Genomic DNA, 21,147 nt, shown 5'->3' on the forward strand with positions numbered 1-21,147 from the left:
AGAAATTAATCTAAATATTGGTCTCAGTGATTATGGACCAACTTCGATTATTCGGCTTGTATTCGCCAAATGATTGTAGTTGGACCACATAGTATTTCTCCGGGTGTCTGACACCTGATAAACATAATTGCTTTGAAGGAATTTAACACATTGACTGGCATGTGGATCAGATTGACAACACTGTTAGAGTTATATCAGATTAAGCAATTCTCTTCTCTTGGAGACAAGCAGCTGCACATAACTTTGGCCAACAGCGTTGCCAAGTCAATAAAGCAGATTAATGTCGAATTTTCGATATCCGTGGTCTGGTGTACTAGGTAGTGACTTTCCTGTTTCTGACACCCTTAATACTAAAATTTCGCTTGGGTCCGCTGATTCTATGAATAAAAAAATTGGGCGAACATCGATTCTAAAGTACATACGTCATAAATTAGCAACTGATGCTAGTTAATACTTTTTCTTAGTATTTTCTTGAGAATTCATACCACCTTTACCAAATACAATAATAGGTGGTTTATTTTGAGAATCGAAACTTCGATGTGTTTGTTCCTTTCGATATAAATATATCATGCATAAACTTTTGAATTTATGAATCTTCGCCAGATATGAATTCCATTGATTTAGATTTATGGTGCACTGCTGGACTACGCCAAAACAAAAAGCTGCTAGAACGAAGAACTTTAGTCAAAGGCGTGTTTAGCCCATTTAGCGTCCGGGTGCAATCACTTCTTTTTTTTATTGCTTAAATGGGTGGACGAGGTCACAGCCCACCTGGTATTAAGTGGTTACTGGAGCTCATAGAAATCTACAACGTAAATGCGCCACCCACCTTGTGATATAAGTTCTAAGGCCTCAGTATAGTTACAACGGCTGCCCCACCCTTCAAACCGAAACGCATTACTGCTTCACGGCAGAAATAGGCAGGGTGGTGGTACCTACCCGGGCGGACTCACAAGAGGCCCTACCACCAGTTAACCTGTACCATAGTTAAAGCCGTTTCTGCCCTCTAGACTAAGGGGTTTTGTAAAAGGCAACAAACATCTGGTTGGAGCGCTCACTCGATATTTCGGAACTGGAGAGCATCACTGCAAGATAAACTTAGCTGAAAAAACTGCAAGTTGAAAACTCTGCACGAAGGAGGAAAAATAACATAAAACAGTACTAATTTCTCCGTAAATAACCACAGTTTAACTAAGATTTCAATTCTACCATCTCAATTCGTTTCAATTAATTTCTTCCCAGTTGATTAGTCATAAATAAATCACATTTCATCCATATCATTTTACACTACATATTAGGAGTTAAAGTACCTATCTGTAAAATTGCCGATTTGTACTGAAAAATTGTTTTTTTTTCTTTTAACCTTTTTATCTAATCAAAATATCTACCATTATTATCTATATAATATATACATCGCTGCCATCTAAGAGGAAGGTAATTTATGCCTTTGCGATAGAACTCTGGTGATCTAGATTGTACAAGCTGTGTGAAAGCATTTTGTACTCCCTCCTGGGAAGAAAACTTTTTATCACATAGAAAATTGTCCAAATCACGAAGAAAATGGTAGTCCGTTGGAGCAAGTTCTGGCGAATACGGAGGGTGACGAAAGGTTTCTAATTGCAGTTTCTGTAGAGTTAAAACGGTTTCTCGTGCTGTATGAGGTCTCGCGTTATCATGGAGCATTTATTTATTTATTTAGCATTAATGGTGAAGATCGATTCATGGGTCGGGGCTGTTTCACTGCAAGTTTTGCTATCGGTATCGGTATTTGCTATTCGGAGTTCGGCACAGTAGACATCTGCCGTTATTGCTTGACCAGGTCGAGAAAGTAGAGAAAGTAGGAGAAAGCTATGTTATTCACTATAACACCATGCTGAGACCACCAAACTATTACCATTACCTTTTTATTGGTAAGCTTTGCTTTAGGGCACTGTTGCGGCGTTTGAGCTGGGGTCAGCCATTGCATTGTCCGCTTACGGTTATCGTAAAGAATCCACTTTTCATCACATGTCACAATTCGATCCAATATTCCTTCAACAAGGCAACACAAGTTTCAACACGCGTTTCTTTCTGCAAATCACATATATTTTTATTTTATTGATTTTATGCAAATGAGTTAATATTGTTGCTAATTCCTGGGTAGTCTGGGTAGTTTGACTCGGATTGGCTTCCACCATCTCTTTCAATTCATTGTTATTCACATGTGTGGGAGGTCTTCCACGTGGTTCGTTCTTCAAATCAAACTTTCCATCACGAAAGCGTTTAAACCAAAATCGCACGGTGCGTTCATTAGCAGTTCCCTCTCCAAACGCAACATTGATATTGCGAGCTGTTTCTGCAGCGTTAGTTCCGTGTCGGAACTCTTATTCGAAAATCACTCGAATTTTCGAAGTATCCATCTTTCTTGTCCAAGCTGAATAAAAAAAACAACTGAAAGTCAAATATTGCACATTTTTTAAACGAAGAACCTCAGGTACCATTTGAAAAAAGGTCTAACTCAAAAATCTCAAGCCATGAAGGTTCTATGTCTATTACAATAAAACTGCATTTCATACATACCTACCTACTTTAACCCCGATTGTTATTTTTCAATTAATTTATAACAGAATTTATAAGCGATTAGTGTGCTGTATAGCGTGATACCTTTGCCTTTCTTATTGTAAAATGGAACACTGCTACGAAAATTTCCAGTATTTTCCAGTGTCATCTGTCATCTGTGTTCCAACACATAAATGCATAAATATGATTCCTTGTATTTTGTAAATAAACTATTTTCACTTAATAAAACCTATGAAAATGGAAGCAAAAGATGTTTGTGTCGAAATAGAAAATGATGAATTTTACAGTAAGTTCCTAAACGATTCAATAAAGCCACTGGTCGGGGAAAATTTATCAGTCACCGACCAAGTCACTAAACTTGCCCAAGGTATCGAAAAACTCGGGAAAAGCTTGGAAAAGCAAGTACTGGCTAAACACAACGACCTTCTAACACAGGCGAGTCACATTTCCGATTTGGAAACCACGTTGGAGTCGGTACAATCGCAAGTTCAAAACCTATTACGTGGTGCCGAAAAACTAAAAGAAAGAGTACACACCCCTTATTACGCACTTGAAAATCAGACTATTATGCTAGAACGAGTTCAAACAACATGTAATCTGCTAAGACATGCATCCAAAATATTAACTCTGTGGAACAAACTCCGAACCATTAAAGATAACCCTTCAAAGGAAGCTATCATACTTTTTGATCTTAATGAACTAATCGGTGATTACGATTTCCAAGGCATTGTTATATTAGAAGAGGTTTTGAGTGCTGTTAATCAAAGAAGAAATGAATTATTAAATGAATCAACTAATTCACTTCAATCCAGTTTACTAAATGGAGACAAAGCAAAACTATTGCAATGCTTTAGAGTTTTTCAAAACTTACAATGTACTGAAGAACAAATTAAAAAAACAGTTGACAACATGTTAAATGATTTGAAAAAAGAAATTAATTCGGCTCTCAATGTGCAGATGGTGTCCATTGAAGTCAAAAAGTCTAGTTCAGGGAGAGTGGCTCCAGGCAAAGCAAACATAATGAATGCACAAGACTTTAAATTAAAACTCTGGGATAACATTGATAAATTGTTCAAAGTTGATATATACAATAGCTGTACAAAGGTTATAATGTTGCAAACTGTAATGAATGAATTGCACGCTATTGGAAACTTCAGAACTATCGCTAAGAAATTCTGGTCTGACTTATGCCTGGTATTTAGTAATGAACTTGAAAAGAGTTCCTTGACTGTTAACCAGTCAGTAGAAATTGACTATCCTAAACTATTGAAATGCTTTAATGATCTTCTCTCAAAACTCAAATGTAAAGATTTGGAACTAAACAGATCCTGTTTAATTAAATGGGAGAACTCTTTCTTATCAAAGTCTTTGGGTAAATTATTGGAGCCTGTTCGTAGTATATGGCATTTAAATCAAGTACCAACAATGGATCAGATTGACAATGCTGTTAGAGTTATATCAGAAGCATTGAGCATTTCTCTTGGAGATAAGCAGCTGAGCATAAGCTTGGCCAACAGTGTTGCCAAGTCAATCAAGCAGATGAATGTTGAAGCCGAACAGAGGCTGTCAATGGACAATGATGTCGCCCAAATCATTGAATCACCCACCAGCTCACAACAGAAGAATGCTGATCTTTGCAATAGCTTGTATTACTTCTCAACTCAAATTAAAAGAGTTCTCTTGAATATGAATTCAATGTTGCCTCAGGAGAGTGTCCAAATTGTACATAATAGTCTAAAAGACATTTCTAGTTTACCTGTACTTCTAATGTTTGCTGAATCAATTAAGAATTCCTTGTATATTATCTTAATGACATTACATGATGAGCCAGATCTAATCAGAGCTGATGACCCGATTGGCAAGAGTCTATCTTGTTCTCCTTACATGAAAGAATTACAACAGTTTGTGTCTAGATGCAAAGATATTTACTTATCCATGTATAATGAAAAACCAGCATTGAATGAATGTTATATGAACATAGCAAGATCTTGTATTGAACGGTTTATTTACCACATATGTAATGTCCGCCCTCTTAGTAAATTCGGTAGGGTTAAACTACAAATTGACTGTAAGTATCTTGAAGTAGCATTGTCTCCATTAGTCAGCGACATGACCGAAATTGGAGATTATTATAGACAACTAAAAGCTCTGCATCTGTTATTGGAAAAAACACCTCAAGAAATAGCAAAGAGTCAATCAGAAGGTGCGAGTCTGCCTTATTCTATGGTCATGATGTTTTTATTTTCTCATGCAGGACACCAACTCCTTGCACCCCATACTTGTGCAGGGTGGAATATTCAGAAATTGATGCAGTGGTTAGATACGCATAGAAGTGAAAAAGAGAGGCTAGATTTCGTAGCCGGTGCTCTACAGAGATACCAAAATCATATCAGACAGAATCAGATAGCGAGTTACGATGAAGTCTACCCTGTGTTGCTGCAAATGCTAGAAGATGGTAGAAATTCTTTGAGAATTTAATAATTAAATAGGTTCTTATTTTTTTTTTTTTTTGTTATATTGAAAGGCACCCCACAATTTTGCTGTTTCTAGAGGTCAGAATTAATCAGTCGTTAGTGTGATTTCCGTCACTTACTTTGCTATATGAAATACATTTTGTTAAATCACCAGAAGTATTTGTATTTAAATCAAAGTAGAAAGATACAAATAAACTAAAATACATTAAGGAGCCAGTGTTTTGTTGTTGTTTTATTTAAAAAAATAATGTTGAACAGCATAAATCTTCATTTATATTAAAGCTCCGATGTAGATGGGTGGTCGGCCTCCAATATCTGGTGCAGAAAAAATATTTATGATTCAATCTATTGCGTTGATATGTTTCCAAAAAATTACCATTATTTACCTACAAATAATAATTAAATATTATTATAAGTAATTAGACTGACTCGGTAATGGAGTAGTTAGCGCCGAAGGTCGTGGGTTCAGATCCCACATCGGGCAAACATTGTGTGATGAACAAGCTTGTTGGCTCTTTGGGAGTTTATTATCTTCTATATATGTAAACTACTTTACTATATATGTATTTAAATGTATACAAGTATGTTTGTCAATCTCTGGTTGCCATATTCCATTCATCTGGAATCCTAACTTGCAGCTGGATAACTACGCGTGTTACGCACGCACAGTTAAGTGGCTATTTTTATTATTATATCAGATAATAATAATAATAATTATTATTAATAAAATACGAATACTGAAGATAAAACTGCACACATTCTATCTTAGTACATATTAAGATCGAAATATTATATATATCTAGTAAATTAAATCATATAAAATAAAATAAAATATATAAAAAATTAATTTATTTAACATACCATTCAATCACTACGTAACTACATAACAATCTACAAACATACATACTTTCATAAAAATTTAAAATAAGAATCAAAACTAATCTACCTATTATAACTACATATTTTACACCAAATAAACAATGTTAAGAAATGCATATTTTATAAACCTGTTTAGAAACACCGTATTTCAAAACATAATCAACTTTTAACTAATATTCAAACGTTGAAATTAATTATAATAATATCCTACATTGCAAAAAATATATTATGTTGGTTCGAAATCTAATAGCTGTAACGTTATGAAACCATATGCAATATTTAATGACAAATCGTCTTCTCGCAATAAAACTATATAATCTCAAAACTTACTAATTTTACCGGAGAGTGTTTTAATGGTTCGACATGTGATATTTTTAATATTAATCAACTTTGCAACATTTATTTTTTATATTTTACCAGTTACATTATATTCTGTCTTTTAAAGTAAGATAAAATTATGTATTAATTTTGTTAATTGTAGTCAAAACATAACTAAAAAAAAAAAAAACTAAAACTAAACTACGCTCTTCTGACAGTATTTATGAGAAAAAAACTGATGATACCAAATGATTCCGCATATTAACTCAATTTCGTATATTTTTGGAAATTGTACACTTTTAATGCGAAAAGACGAAATGTAAAAACTTCTTTAATTTAAATCTACAGCTTATATTTTCACTTGAGAAGACGGAATTCTGAGAAGACGTCTTCTCAGAATTCCGTGGACCGCGCACCGTACCAACATTTCGATCCTGAAAGAGCTCAACATCAAGGAGAGACTATCGTCAACAGTCCAATTACGAATCCTCAAGTTCTTCGGGCACATCACTCGTAATGAGGACTCCATTGAGCGGTTGGTGGTACAAGGGAAAGTCGAGGGCAAAAGATCTCGCGGACGATCTCCAACACGATGGACCGACCTCATAAAATCTGTGGCTCACTCCAACATAAATGTTTGCTCTCACTCTGCGAAACATCGTGCCACATGGCGTCGCATCGCGAGAGCATCGGTATCGCAGGATCCGATTGATGCATGACCACGACCACTCTGTCAAGAGTGTACGAATAGGAAGAATTTTCACTTGATGCACAAGCGCTTACGACACACAATCGTGCCGACTGACTTCTAACGGTGAATTTATGAATGTATTTCCAAGTCTAATGGTAGACAAACGCAGACTCTACACTCAATGTATTTGATTGACTACTGCTGACCGTTTTTAGAACTAAATTCAGTCTCGTAATGTGCATTGGTAGATACCACCAAATTCTTCCTGCTACTATTTAAGTAAAGTCTGTTCTGAATTTATGATTTCCACCGCGCTGGCTTCGCAACGACGTAATCTATACATATAAATAAAATTGAAGTGTCTGTTTGTAATATTGAAATAACCGCTTTTTACTACATGCATATATATGGTACATAAAACCAAAATAACATTTTTTACAATTTTTGTCTGTCTGTCTGTTTGTTCCGGCTAATCTCTGGAACGGCTGGAACGATTTTGACAAGACTTTCATTGATAGGTAGCTGATGATATAAGGAGTAACTTAGGCTACTTTTTTAAACTAGCTTCGCCCCGCGGCGTCACCCGCGGTACGACAATAACCGCGGGTAACATCGCGGGACTCAGTTATCAATACGTTAAATAAGTTAAAATTTAATGTTTCCGAAGCGAAGCGAGGGCGGGTCGCTAGTATTATATAAATATTATTTATAACGTTTACACTGAACGATCTTGCGTGTGTTTTAGTGACCCACTGAGTTTCTCGCCGGATCTTCTCAGTGGGTCGCGATTCCGATGGTAAATTCGGCAAAGCACTGCCCCTGTTAAGGCCAGTGTTAACAATTCTCTCAAGTGGAGTCATGAACTCCATGTCGGCGTTTGACGGGTCAACTATTCATCGGCTGAGCGGAGCACACGACCAACACTCAACGTAGGGCAGTCCGATGGAGCGGGCGATATTGAACCATATACGTACCTACCTACTTAATAGTTGTATAGCGTGTCTTGTGAAATCAATAAACCTTATAATCTGACCGAGTAAACAACTACTGTGTTTTGTTTTTCCGACATTACCCAACAACGTCCACTGAGAGAAGACTAAACGTTATGGACCCAGCCCTGTCGACGTTATATATCAGTCTCCGCTTCCTTCAATAGAGGCAATTCTAGTTTAGCGCGAGATTGTTGTGCGATTGTGTTGGGCAGGCGGGCGCGGGAGGGACTAGCACTACACCGGTGACGTCACACCTGCTGCTCTCCGAAGGCGACCCTGAACACGTCGTCGTACGTGCTGACGAAGTGCACGTCTATGTCTTGCTTGATGAACGACTGCAGGTCCTCGTAGTCCCGCCTGTTCTCTTCTGGCAGGATCACGCACTTCACGCCCACGCGTTTCGCCTGAGGGCAGTCGAGGAGACACGATTAGCAGTATTGGGGCTTAGGTAGATCGCGGGGTCAACGACCTACGTCACGAAAACTGTGAATTCATTGTACATTGCGGGCCCAGTATACTTATAGAAATTTATAATATATGTGCCGTCTTCGCGGTAAAATTTAAATTTGACATTTTGTAATCGGTCTCCATATTCGGATTCAACAAATGACAGAGCGAAGCTACATCGCATGCACATCACGTCGATTAAGAACGGGAGCCGAGCAACACGCAACCAAAGGATTCAAACATAACCGAATCCGACGACCGCGGGTGAAGTTCAATTATCTTAACAAAAAAGGGCCTAGTAAATCTAGAACAGTTCACGCGTCCAGGGGCTCCGCGTGGCAGTCCCAAGTGCGTATGTGCATTCACTCTTTTTTTGAATTCTAGACGTACATCGGGGACCTAGGATACCTTGCTGGGCAAGTTCCTTATCCATCCCCGACCAGGGATCGAATGGTTTGTCCAGATTCAGTGTGTGTGTCGCGAAGATAACCGGCTGAAACAGAACTACTGAGCCGGGATCCAACGTTTCACATTTTATGATATGGTATGATATGTTTAAAGTGAAGTTGAAACATGACAGTGGTTTGAAAATCTTAGTGTCTATGGGCTGCGCTGGTCGTCTTGAAACAAAAGGGACTAAAAACTCAGTCTAATAAAAAAAAACTTTAAATAGACACACACACGTCCTGCTGATGAGATACCCTCACTGGAGTACGTGCTCGGACTACCAGCCCTAATTGATCGTACGTGATGATAATAGTAAAAGTTTTATCATACGGCTATAATCTTCTCCTTGATGCCGCCGACGGGCAGCACCCGGCCGGTGAGGGACACCTCCCCCGTCATGGCGAGGTCGGCGCGCGGAGCCCTGCCCAGCGCCAGCGACAGCAGCGCCGACGTGATGGTGACCCCGGCCGACGGCCCGTCCTTCGGGGTGGCGCCCTCGGGCACGTGCAGGTGGAGGTGGCTGCCAGGACCGACCACAGAATGTTCACGATTGACTTCCACCGTAAAGGAATAGCATCGTGTAATAAAAATGAAACCCCCAAAATTATTTGCGTAATTACTAGTGTAAGGACCTCTGTCAGTCCGCGCGGGTAGGTACCACCATCCCGCCTATTTCTGCCGTGAAGCAGCAATGCCTTTCCGCTTGAAGGGTGGGGCAGCCGTTGTAACTATACCCTAGAACTTATATCTCAAAGTGGGTGACGCATTTATGTTGTAGATGTCTATGGGCTCTGCTCTGATAGCCCATTAACACCAGGTGGGCTGTCAGCTCGTTCACTCATCTTTTCCTCCTTGCGTCGTATTCCTCATTGCTAAGGGTCGTGACCACCTTTTGTATCACCTTCGCACGCACGATCTTTCTCCATCTATTCTTGTCTCTGGCGGTGTGGAGGGCGTTGTGAAGTGTGGAATCAAGAGCGGTGCGGATCTGGTCGGACCAACATATTGGGCTGCGCCCCCGAGGTCTTTTCCCATCTACCTTACCAGTCACGATGAGCCTCTCGAGATTGCTACCATCTTTCCGTGCATCACTCATCTAAGCAATAAAAATAAAAATTGATGCAGGTTACCGCGCAAACAATCCACCACAACGTACCTCGTGTTCAAGAACTTATTGTCAGGATGGTGGGTGGCGAGGTAGTTCCTAGCGACGGTGAGCGCGATGCGAGCAGACTCCTTCATGACGTCCCCGAGGTGACCGGTCAGCTCCAGCGAGCCGAAGGGCGACTTCTCGTCCTGTGTGCTATTCCTCAGTGCAGTCTCTATGTACAGTGTGCTGCCCCCTGGTTACGGGAGAACAGTAATGGTTATAAAAATGACTGTGGTGGCCCTTGGACACAAGCCTAAGCTAATGGTCGACAAGCCGCGGGTCTGACTCCTCGGCTAGGCCTCTTGTGACAAAATGTTTAGTTCAGACACGGAAATTACTTATTGTCTTGGCTTGAAATGTAAGGCTATAGAATTATAAATTTAAAAAAAAAATGGTGCGCGTGCAACTTGGTGCACGTGAAAGAAGTGAAACTTCTTGTGCGGTGTGTAGTATTGTGGTTTTCTTAATTTTTCATCCTTAAATCAAATTTATCTTGTAATAGGGAATGCTGTGTATAAGAAAAACGATGTAGCTCGCTTTTTCCTTTCCCTCCCTCCACGGTCGAGTGGTTCGCGAGACGCTGTGTCTATTTTCTCACTCTAGCTTTTGCTAAATTGTATTTATTCTCTCTAGCCGTAACGAATCTGTCGCAAGTTAAATTTTCCCCTCAACGCGCCTAAAGAAGTTTCACTTCAAAAATGACTCATTGAATATATTTCAATGGTGATAAATAAATAATCTATACTTGGCTCCTTTGGATGACAAAGCTGCCATTGGTCTAAGCTGATTTGTAATAAAAACGCAATGCATTGAAATCGGCAATACATCGCCGGGAAAACAAATATGTGGAACAAACAGGTACAGACTAGATCTATTAGTTGTGGCTCCAAAATTTGCTGAAACATTATTCGTCACGTGGTAATTAACGTTTGTAATCTGACGGCAATCTGTCACACAAAGTTCAGTAAGCTGTCTGTGCGTCCAACGAATAAATATATGGAAACATCGAGATACCCATAGCGGTCCAGGCTAGTCCCATGATGACGCCGGGCGGAGTGACGTCATACATGCGGTCGTGTTTGAAACTAGGCTTGCCGACCAAATCCGACAGGTTCTCTTCCGTGACGTTGACCTCTTCAGTTTCCTTCTTTACTATTTTATAGGCCACCTTGCGGGCTATCTGAGGGCAACAATTATCAAGTATTTCTTTAGCTCGGTTTTGGTTCTTGAAGATTCATATGGGTAACTTCCAAAGATAACACAGTTCAAGCATAGACAGGTCCAACGTGCAAATATACATACATGCATGGTTTTCTTTATGTTTAATTACTAACAAAAAAGTGTTATTTGTAGACGTTATAAAAAATATTCACTGATGAACGACTTTCAAGATAAAGGTATTACAATAATATAATCTTGGAGTACCCGATAAAAATAAATAAATAAATATTTACTAACAATCACGCCACGTTAACTGGTCTCGTGATAAGTTCGTAAAGAACTTGTGTTACAGGTACCAGATAACGGAAATAAATGTAAGATTTTTATTATACACATACATATTGACGCTTGAAAGGCAAACGTGACTAAGGGACAATGCGTGAACTTTACAGTAGACTAATTTAAAGTTGAAATACCTGAAAAAAATTCTATTTTAACGAATCTAGCTGTAGGATGGAAATTATTTTAATAGACCTAGAAATATATATTTTTTGCGCATCGAATGTGGTTATTGCCTATCATTTATGTATAAAGCAGTTATTGTCGCTTAGTCACGTTTGCCTTTCAAGCGTAGAATATATTTAATATACATCCATAACCCTGGAAAAGACATTTATATTTATCATACAAATATCTTCCCTTGGCGGGATCCGAACACGCGACCCTCTTGTGTAGTGACTATGTCACTTCAGACGGCCGAAAAAAAATATGTTGGTTATAGTAACCGGCAAACATCTTGAGCAAATGACCTTGACTGCGCAGAACCGAATTTTAGATCACTTTGGTGGTGAGGGTGAGGCGCGACGGCAGGGGAAATCGTATCGAGTGCGTTATTGGTAGATCAGTCGAAACTTGCGTCCCGCACCGCGCCCTCATTCCGCTTGCTCCCAAAAGTACGCTTGCGTACAGTGGAAAATCTATCGTTATTAATCGTTAAGTTATTTGTTATAATTGCTTGTTGACTTTGTTGCCATTGCTATTTGTTGAGTGTTTGTTGATTTTTTATAAAAAATACACTATGCCGCGACAAGCTGGTGTAGTAATCAAAAGAAAGGGTAGAAAAATTGTGTACGACGTATATTGCTTCATTATAAAACAGGGGAAGAATGATATGGAAAAAGTAAAACAGACTTCGGAAGCAACAAAAAGATCAGTGAGTACTGTTAGGTGCATTATTAACGAAGCTAAAGGCTCTGGCTTGCTCGCCGTGTTTGGGACTCCGGGTAAGAAAAGATCAGGGAAGAAGAAAGTTACCGGAATGGATAGTTTCGTTCAATCTGTAATAAAAAGATGTAATCATAATAACTACATAACAAGCAGCGAAACTCCGTACCGTAGAAAGGCTTCGAAAAATTTAAAGAAGATATACATTTTAATGGCTCGGAATGAAGTTTACGACGAATTATGAAAGAGCTAGGCTTCAGATGAAAAAAGAAACAGAAAATAATCGGAAGCTGGTAATTGAAAAAAGTAACATTCGATTACTACGAATCGAATATCTTAAAAAAATAATTAATTAGACAAAAAAGAAGATCGAACGACCGAGTTGTAAACTACATCGATAAGCCCTATGTCGACTCATCACGATGATGGCGACTCGGATGATGAAAACAGTGATGATGATGATGGTCAAGATTATGATAACGAAAAAAAAATTACAAATACCAGCTTCGCTTCAACTGAACCAAGACCTGGCAACAGCTCTAGTTTTGACTTAATAGAAGGAATATCTATTTTACCCCAAGATTAAATTATTACAATTATTAACCTATATTTTTTGTTGATGTTCTAATAAATATATAAATAAATACATATGTTGATTTTAATAATTTAATTGCATTATGACGCAGAGTAAATAATGTTTTTGCACGTGAGTGTACCATGCGCAAACTTACCCCCACTACGTCAACAAATGCTCAAGAAGTTTGCCGGCTATTATACCTTTTCAATGTGCTTCTGCAGGTTCCGGACCCCGCTCTCGCGGCAGTAGGAGCGCACGAGCGCCAGCAGCGCCGGCTCCGACACCGCCAGCTGCTGCTGCGACAGCCCGCAGTTCTGCCGCGCCGTCGGCACCAGGTACTGCTGCGCTATGGCCAGCTTCTCCTCCGCTATGTACCCTGGAGCGACGCAACACTTCCGTATTAACTCATCACTGGTCGTAGGACCTCTTGTGAGTCCGCACGGGTAGGTACCAACACTCCGCCTATTTCAGCCGTGAAACAGTAATGCGTTTCGGTTTGAAGGGTTAAATTTTCATTTATAATGTATTAAGCTAAATTTTATTAAAGAATAATCATAAAAAGTTACAAAGACTCACTTGTCACTATTCACCCAGGCGTTGGGGTGAATCGGGTCGCTTAAGGGAACAATAGAGCTTTTCGATAGGCTGACACTATTTAGTTGTTAGGTATGTACCTAAGTTTAGGTAATTAAGTTTTTAATATCTTTAATGAGTTACAAAGCTTTGATGGTTAAATTAAACTATTTAATATTCTTAATCACTAAATAAAAGTAATTTTCAGTTCAACAAAGTTAAATCTAACAACTCAACAAAAGTATTGTGACATCCCAGATTTGTCATTATTCTAATTCCCTATTCCCCCCTATCCCCCCCCCCCCCAATCTACTGTACTTATATGAAATTATTTTATAGTTTGAACTTTATTTAAGATGCAGATAAATTTAAAAAAAATTGCGTTGTGTGCGAGCGACCTCCCCCACAGCGAGCTAAACAGCATTTTTTTATTTATTGCTTACGTGGACGAGATCACAGCCCACCTGGTGTTAAGTGGTTACTGAAGCCAATAAACATCTACAACGTTAATGCACCACCCACCTTGAGATATAAGTTCTAAGGTATATTCACGTCAATTGACTTCCAAGGATTATTTTAGCATGAATTGCCACCGACACGCACCCGACATGTCGATGAGCTCCATCCTGTCCCGCAGCGGCTCCGGTATCTGCTCCACGACGTTCGCCGTGCAGATGAACAGCACCCGGGACAGGTCCACGGGCACGTCCAGGTAGTGGTCCAGGAAGTTGCTGTTCTGCTCCGGATCCAGAAGCTCCAGCAACGCTGACGACGGATCGCCGTGGACTCCCCTGCAATTTTCACAAATATCTATACATATAAATATATTGGGATGGTATGGACATGTGATGAGACTAGATGAAAATGAGGTTGGTAAGAAAATGTTAACTATGAATGTGGAAGGATATAGAGGAAGAGGTAGACCTAAGAAGAAATGGATGGATTGCGTAAAAGACGATATGAGTAAGAGGGGAATGAGCGAAGAAATGGTATATGATAGAAGAGTATGGAAGGAGAAAACATGTTGCGCCGACCCCAGGTGACTGGGAGAAGGACAGGATGATGATGATTATGATCTATTCATATAAATAAAATTAGAGTGTCGGTTTGTAATATTGAAATAACCGCTTTCCACCACATGCATATGAATATATAAGCGTTGTAACTATACTTGAGATCTTAGAACTTATATCTCAAGGTGGGTGGCGCATTTACGTTGTGGATGTCTATGGGCTCCAGTAACCACTTAACACCAGGTGGGCTGTGAGCTCGTCCACCCATCTAAGCACTAAAAAATAAATAAGAAAAGACGTGTGGAACTCGGGGACTGTCGCGGTAAAGCTATTGCATAGCATTTTTTATCAACTTATGCAATTATAATTACACAATAATAATTTAATATTAAAACAATAATAAAATAAGACCACGCTATATTTATAAACATTAACAAAAGCAAAACATTAACTGTCCCCTTCACACTCATAAGCTAAACAGCGCGAGAGAGAGATGGTCAGACTTTTCATGATGCGCATGCAGTGCGACGTCACGCCGCGCGCTTATTCACAAACACTACACAAGCGCAACGTGTGAATGTGTTGAACGTGAGCTACATGATAGGCGGAGTGGGGATTGTTAGGTTTTATTTTCGTTACGGAATTTCTTGATTCGGTCGCCGCGCTCAAAGCCCGCGATAAAAGCTATGCAATAGGCACACATTACAGGCACGTACTTGCCAATCTTATCGACCTCATCGATCAGCACCAGAGGGTTTTCGGTGCCGGTTTTCTTGAGGCACTGCACGATTTTCCCAGGCATGGCGCCCACGTACGTCCTGCGGTGACCCTTGATCTCGGCCACGTCCGTCATGCCGCCCACGGAGAACCTGAAGTACTGCCGGTTCAGCGCACGAGCTATCGAACGGGCTGTCGAATGAAAATTATACTTTATTCTACACGGTTCGATGATGTGATTCGAAATTTATTTTAAAATACAATAGTTACGAGTTAAATTCTTGAGGGATTGAAGACAGAATTGCTCGCCCAATGTTTTTCACAAATACGTATCTTTTTAAATAATAATATAGAGGCTGGGAAATTCATGGTATTCTTCAATACTTGTTATAAAATTAACACAATTCATTTCACAAAAGCTTCACACGGTCATAAATTCATGTTACAGAATATATATTCATTAACAAATCACTCTTTTAGCACTCTTTATATTCGCTCAACCTCTTTAAAATAAACATTTTCTTAATATAATTTGAAAAGTTAATCAAATTTTTATGTAGTTGGAACAGCATCCCTAGCGAAATACGTAGGCAAACGTTTCAACTAAATAAATTTGAGTAACTTTTACGCTATCGAAAACGTTAAAAAACTCGCACCAAGGACACTGAAGTGACAATAAAATTTTGGAAAGTAATCCGGTCATCGTTCTCGTCGAATCCGTCGCTTGCGACGAAGGGCTCGGCGAGTAAATGAACCCACAGACACAGCCCACTGAGTTTCTCGCCGGATCTTCTCAGTGGGTCGCGTTTCCGATCCGGTGGTAGATTCTGCGAAGCACTGCTCTTGCTAGGGTTCGTGTTAGCAACCTCCTCAGGTTTGAGCCCCGTGAGCTCACCTACTAGTTAAGGCGACGCTGATATAGCCTCTCAAGGCTATCAGCTTAGGTAGGAAAAAAACAAAAAAAAACAAAAAAGGAAAGTAATAACTAATTGACATACCTATACTGGTCTTGCCTACACCAGGAGGTCCATGGAAGCACAGTATCTTGCCTTGGGTGGTGCCCTTCAGCTGCGAGACCGCTATGAACTCGAGGATTCGTTTCTTTATATCCTCCATGCCATAGTGATCTTGGTCTAAAATCACTTGAGCATCTTCCAACTTGAGGTTTTCCTCAGAGGTGATGCCCCAGGGAAGGGAAGTCAGCCAGTCCAAGTAACACCGTGTTACGCTGCAATAAAACTAAATGTTTACTGATGTTGAAACATATTGTACTAATTTAATACAATCTAGCTAGTTCCTGACCTTACATACTATTATAACTAAGCAAAATTATTGCACCACAAGATAAGCATCAGCAGCTACATTATTATGTCTATGGACATGTCTTTACAATCAAAACAAAATCACAAGTGGACTTGAAGTGTGGAATCTATTATGTTCAATTGGTGTAGTGATTATAAAAATAATAGTATTGAACCTTCAACAATTTAAGCACTGCTTCATGATTTAATGTCATATCACGGACACTTCATGTCACGAATAACTATCATCTGTAACCACAAAAAGTTGTAATTCACCTACCAGTTATTAGTAGATTAGTGAGATGACTACAACTAACTTGAACTCAGAACTGTGTCCCTCCAAGAAGTTCAGCTTGTTGAGCTCTTCATCGATGACGGTTTGCACGGCTTGAGGCACCGTCTTGTCGGCTAGACGCTCCCTGAACTTCTCTCCGATGGCATCTTTATCGTCTTTTTCCAGGCCCAACTCTTTTTTTATTACCTACAATGTTTTTCAAAATCCTTTAGAGATTTGAGACTTTCAAAATCGTAATATGGATAATAAAACACAAGACACGCAAGAACTTCTTTACCACAATTACTGAGAAATTTACTAGTTAAAATTTACTTAATTTAAAAAAAAGAATGTTCAAGCTCATAACCATTTAATTTTCTAGACATCTACAATTACCCTTTGGGTATTGTAATTCTGTACTCTACTTAGTAGGTACATCTAAATTAGACTAGTTATCCCGCAGTAGTCGAAATTCGACTTTAATTAATTTAAATTATAAATTTGAACATTAATATGCTTCTCTTGTCAAAGACTATTATCTATATATTAATACGTGAAGCAAAAACTTTGTACCCCTTTATACGAAAATTGCACGGACGGAGATGTTTGAAATTTCCCACACTAATACACAATATAGCGAAGGAGCGCAGAACGCTAATATATTTTTTAAATTATGCATTAAAAATACATTAAATCAATAGAAAAAACATTACACACACTACCATGTATTTGACACAGCACACATACATACCTACCCTTCGGTTATTGTCAAACTTTTGTTATTGCTTAAAGTCTGTAGTTAAATTGAGAATAAGTTAATATTGTTTATCTTTCTTAGCGAAATCTGTCACTATAGAAATATAGTCTTTGACAATAGAACCATAATAATGTTCAAACTTATGATTTCAATTAATTATAGTCGAAGTTCGACTACTGCGGGACCACTAGTACTTCTAAAATCACGGATTTCGCCAAGACTACACTATAGAGTCTATAGACAAATAATATTAAAGATTAACAATAATAACCTATTGTCAATTTGACCACAGGCTTTATGCAATAAAAAAAGTTTGACAGTAAACAAAGAGTTTAAATATGTGTGTGTCAAATATATTGTAGTGTGTTTAATGTTTTCTTATTAATGTAATGTATTATTAATGCATACATAAAATAAAATATTAGCATTGTGCACTGCTTCTCTATATTCTCTATAAGTGTGGGAAATTTCATACTACCGTCTGCGCAATTTTCGTAAAAAGGGATACAAAGTTATTATCTAAATTAGATATATGGGTACCAATAATAGTTCCTATAAGTTAGAAGGTACGCACTAAATTACCTTAAGTTGTTCATGTAAAATGTATTTCCTGTGTTGCTGTTTCACTTTCTCTTCTACTTCTTTGCCTATCTTCTGCTGCAGTTTCGACAGCTCATACTCCTTCTTCAGTAGAGATAGAGACATCAACAATCTTTTTGGTATCTGAAATATTACAATAAAGGAAATTATAATTCGAATAACACAGCCTTAATTGAGTATCCCACTTATCCCACTAGGTGGGGTCTGCACAGCGAATTTTTCTATTCCGTTCTCTTCTATCAGCCATCATCTCAACACTCACTCCTCTCTCTCTCATATCGTCATTCACACACTCCATCTATGTCTTCTTATTTCCATACATCTCCTAGTCACATGCATCTCCTCTCTTCACTATTTAATTTGTCAATGGTGATTGACCCACAATTAACCCACACTTGTTTACTGCTATGAAAGCAGAAACATGACCCATCGAGAATATTTTGATCTCAAAATGTTATCTTATCATTTTATGAATATAATGCTAAAACTAATCCCATATAATAAGAAATGTAGTGTAAGACATTACCCGTATAATTGACGATACATAAGAGACAAAAATATTCAAAGAAATTTGTCAATTTACTCATCGTTGTTGCTTGTAATACTCACATCCATTTCCTCCAGAATAGCTTGTAACTCGGCTGGTTCAGCACCGGTGAGAGCTGCTCCAAGATCACTTAGATAAACCGGGTTATCTATCACCCTCTGACCTTGGGCCAGCATGTGGTGAAGGGACTCTCTGAATAAAAGAATTTTCTATTTATCAAAAGAAATACTTCTGCAAATAAGTATATGTACATATCTATGGTATTCAGCAACCTTATTATAAATTAAAATTGTAACTAACAATGTCATTATCATTTAATCTGCTCCAACCTCTTTTTGAGGAAGTCTTTTAAGTTACATCTAGTCTGTGAAATTTAATATTAATGAAAAATGTAGATAATAAATACAATTTACTTGCCTATACAAAGGATTCAAATTAATAATATCTCTAATTGTCTTGATGACTTCCTGTGTTAGAGCCTTGACTTCCTCTGTCTGCTGGAACTTTTCGTGCATCATATTCTCAACCTTCGCCATCAGAACCTGGTCTGGGGGTGCTTTCTTTGGCTCATTGTCTGCATCAGTAGCTGGTTTCTTCCTTGTGTTACGATATTTTCGCCTCCGTCGCTCAGCATCGGACTCTTCACGAGTAACGTCAATCTCCGTATTAAATAACGGAAATTTAAGCTTCATTTCTGCAATGGTTCGCATTTCAGAAATGAAGCTGCTTAGAATTATCATTAGTTATGTGAAGATTAGTATGTTGGCAACCTTTTAACATTGTATTTGATATTGTATTAACTGTTCTCTATCAAATGACATGGTATACCATCTACATTATTTATAAAAAAAGACATTCTAGATAATCTATGATAAAATATTTGTATCATGTATTTCTCATACATCTCATAAACTAATTTTAAACAATAAACAACACTTTTCATACTCTACTGACCTGAGATAGTTTTCTCATGCTTTCAGGTATATAGATAAACACATTTAAAAAATTATTATAATTCTTTCTAAGAGGATATTACTACTAAAAGAATACTAGCTGAATATCAAATTTAGACTCCGATCATACATCATACATGGAATAATATCAGAAGTGAATAAAATTATAAAAATTATCTTATCACCTGCAGGACCAGTCTCAACCTCTTCCTCAACAAACTGGCCTGTAATTTTTATTCTACGATGAGCCATCACAACGAGCCTCAGCTTGTAATCCATATCTTGCATCTCGTGTATCTGTGCAAAAACTCCCACCTCATGTACATCTTCCAAGCTTGATACAATGTCAGATTTTTCATCTTCCTTCTTGCGTAAGAATATACCAACATATGGTTGATTGAGTTTAACTTTACGCCTTATTAGATCAATTAGGGCTGGGTTCGATATCTGAAATGATAATTTAATATCTATTGTATGTAAATGTATTAAGACTCATTGCGATTTTTTTTTTTAAATTATGTTATATTACACAGTCAAATATGATTTACTTTTTGTTTTGGTACCATTTTTATAATAAAATAAAATCTTAATTATTAATATGATTTATTGGATGAAACGAAATGTTATGAATGAATTAAAAAAGCAGTTATAAATTTTTGTCAAAAGTCAATACCGCCAATTCTAAAATATTTTAAGTAAAACTATTCATTATTGCAGTTCTGTTTTAATTAGACTGCAGTTTCTTCACTTCACATACCTCAATTAACTTAATGAATCTTGGAAACACTGGATTCCTATTAATGGCAATAACTGGAACTTGCGGCCATACTTCCGGCACAGCGACCGTTGCCGGTAGTTGACTACTAAAGAGAGGAGTCTCGTCTTTAATTTCCGGTTCGTCTTCTGGAGGATCACCTTTATTCCCGGTCGAAAATAATCGTGTACAACCTAAGTCTTTGGAAGAACATAAATAATTGACAATATGACCACAGACCCGAGGACCCCTAAAGCTGTGTAAACTACTAGACAACCTTTGCACCGGTTTGTGTGATGCAATTCTAGTTATATTATTCAAGAGCCGCGTCGAACACAATTTAGGATTAAGTATCGAATTTCGTAGCAGAACACTTGCTGTATGCATTTTAATAGTATTTTTCAAAAGTCCGTTTAAATAATATAACGTTCTTCATTTGAGGTTTGTTGATTTTAATAATTATTAGGTTATTTTTCCAGACTTTTCAACAAATTTTAACTTCTAGCTTTCCTTCGCTTATTTGACATGCTACGTTGACAATGACAGCGACAGGCTTGTTTTCCAAAACAGTAAAAGCGAAGGTATGTTGAGTAAAATGCTTCGAATCAACTGAGTGCAGAATCCATATAGCCACGACCAATTTCATTACATTTCCTTACAATATGACAATTCTATTCCATCACATTTTTAAAAAAATTGCTGTGTTTCACTCGTTCCATTATATTCGTGTATAATTTAT

General features: G+C 38.0%; 2 protein-coding genes across 4 annotated transcripts; one reads left to right on the plus strand and one right to left on the minus strand.

Annotated features, from left to right (window-relative positions):
* The first annotated feature begins 772 nt into the window (after nt 1–772).
* On the plus strand, nt 773–5,245 carry fws (Conserved oligomeric Golgi complex subunit 5 four way stop). Its single transcript, XM_089736471.1, has one exon. It carries the CDS (start codon nt 2,791–2,793, stop codon nt 5,035–5,037), a length of 2,247 nt encoding a protein of 748 aa, XP_089592597.1. The 5' UTR covers nt 773–2,790; the 3' UTR covers nt 5,038–5,245.
* Nucleotides 5,246–5,252: 7 nt separating this feature from the next.
* Lon (lon protease homolog, mitochondrial) lies at nt 5,253–20,964 on the minus strand. Of its 3 annotated transcripts, none has more exons than XM_089736469.1 (15): nt 20,412–20,964; nt 19,840–20,101; nt 19,119–19,341; nt 18,764–18,893; nt 18,137–18,277; nt 16,841–17,004; nt 16,221–16,450; nt 15,222–15,414; nt 14,096–14,283; nt 13,120–13,295; nt 10,972–11,137; nt 9,964–10,150; nt 9,138–9,327; nt 8,168–8,317; nt 5,253–5,348 (listed from the first exon to the last, which is right to left on the minus strand). In XM_089736469.1, exons 1-15 carry the CDS (start codon nt 20,793–20,795, stop codon nt 5,310–5,312), a joined length of 2,823 nt encoding a protein of 940 aa, XP_089592595.1. In that variant the 5' UTR covers nt 20,796–20,964; the 3' UTR covers nt 5,253–5,309. The 3 variants fall into 3 exon arrangements, with proteins under 3 accessions (XP_089592595.1, XP_089592593.1, XP_089592594.1); XM_089736467.1 differs by having other exon boundaries at nt 19,119–19,395; nt 20,412–20,943; XM_089736468.1 differs by lacking the exon at nt 5,253–5,348 and having other exon boundaries at nt 5,868–8,317; nt 19,119–19,395; nt 20,412–20,943.
* Nucleotides 20,965–21,147: the final 183 nt, after the last annotated feature.

Source organism: Bombyx mandarina, chromosome 21 (assembly GCF_030267445.1).
Source record: "Bombyx mandarina strain Sakado chromosome 21, ASM3026744v2".
In the NCBI taxonomy this organism is placed as follows: domain Eukaryota; kingdom Metazoa; phylum Arthropoda; class Insecta; order Lepidoptera; family Bombycidae; genus Bombyx; species Bombyx mandarina.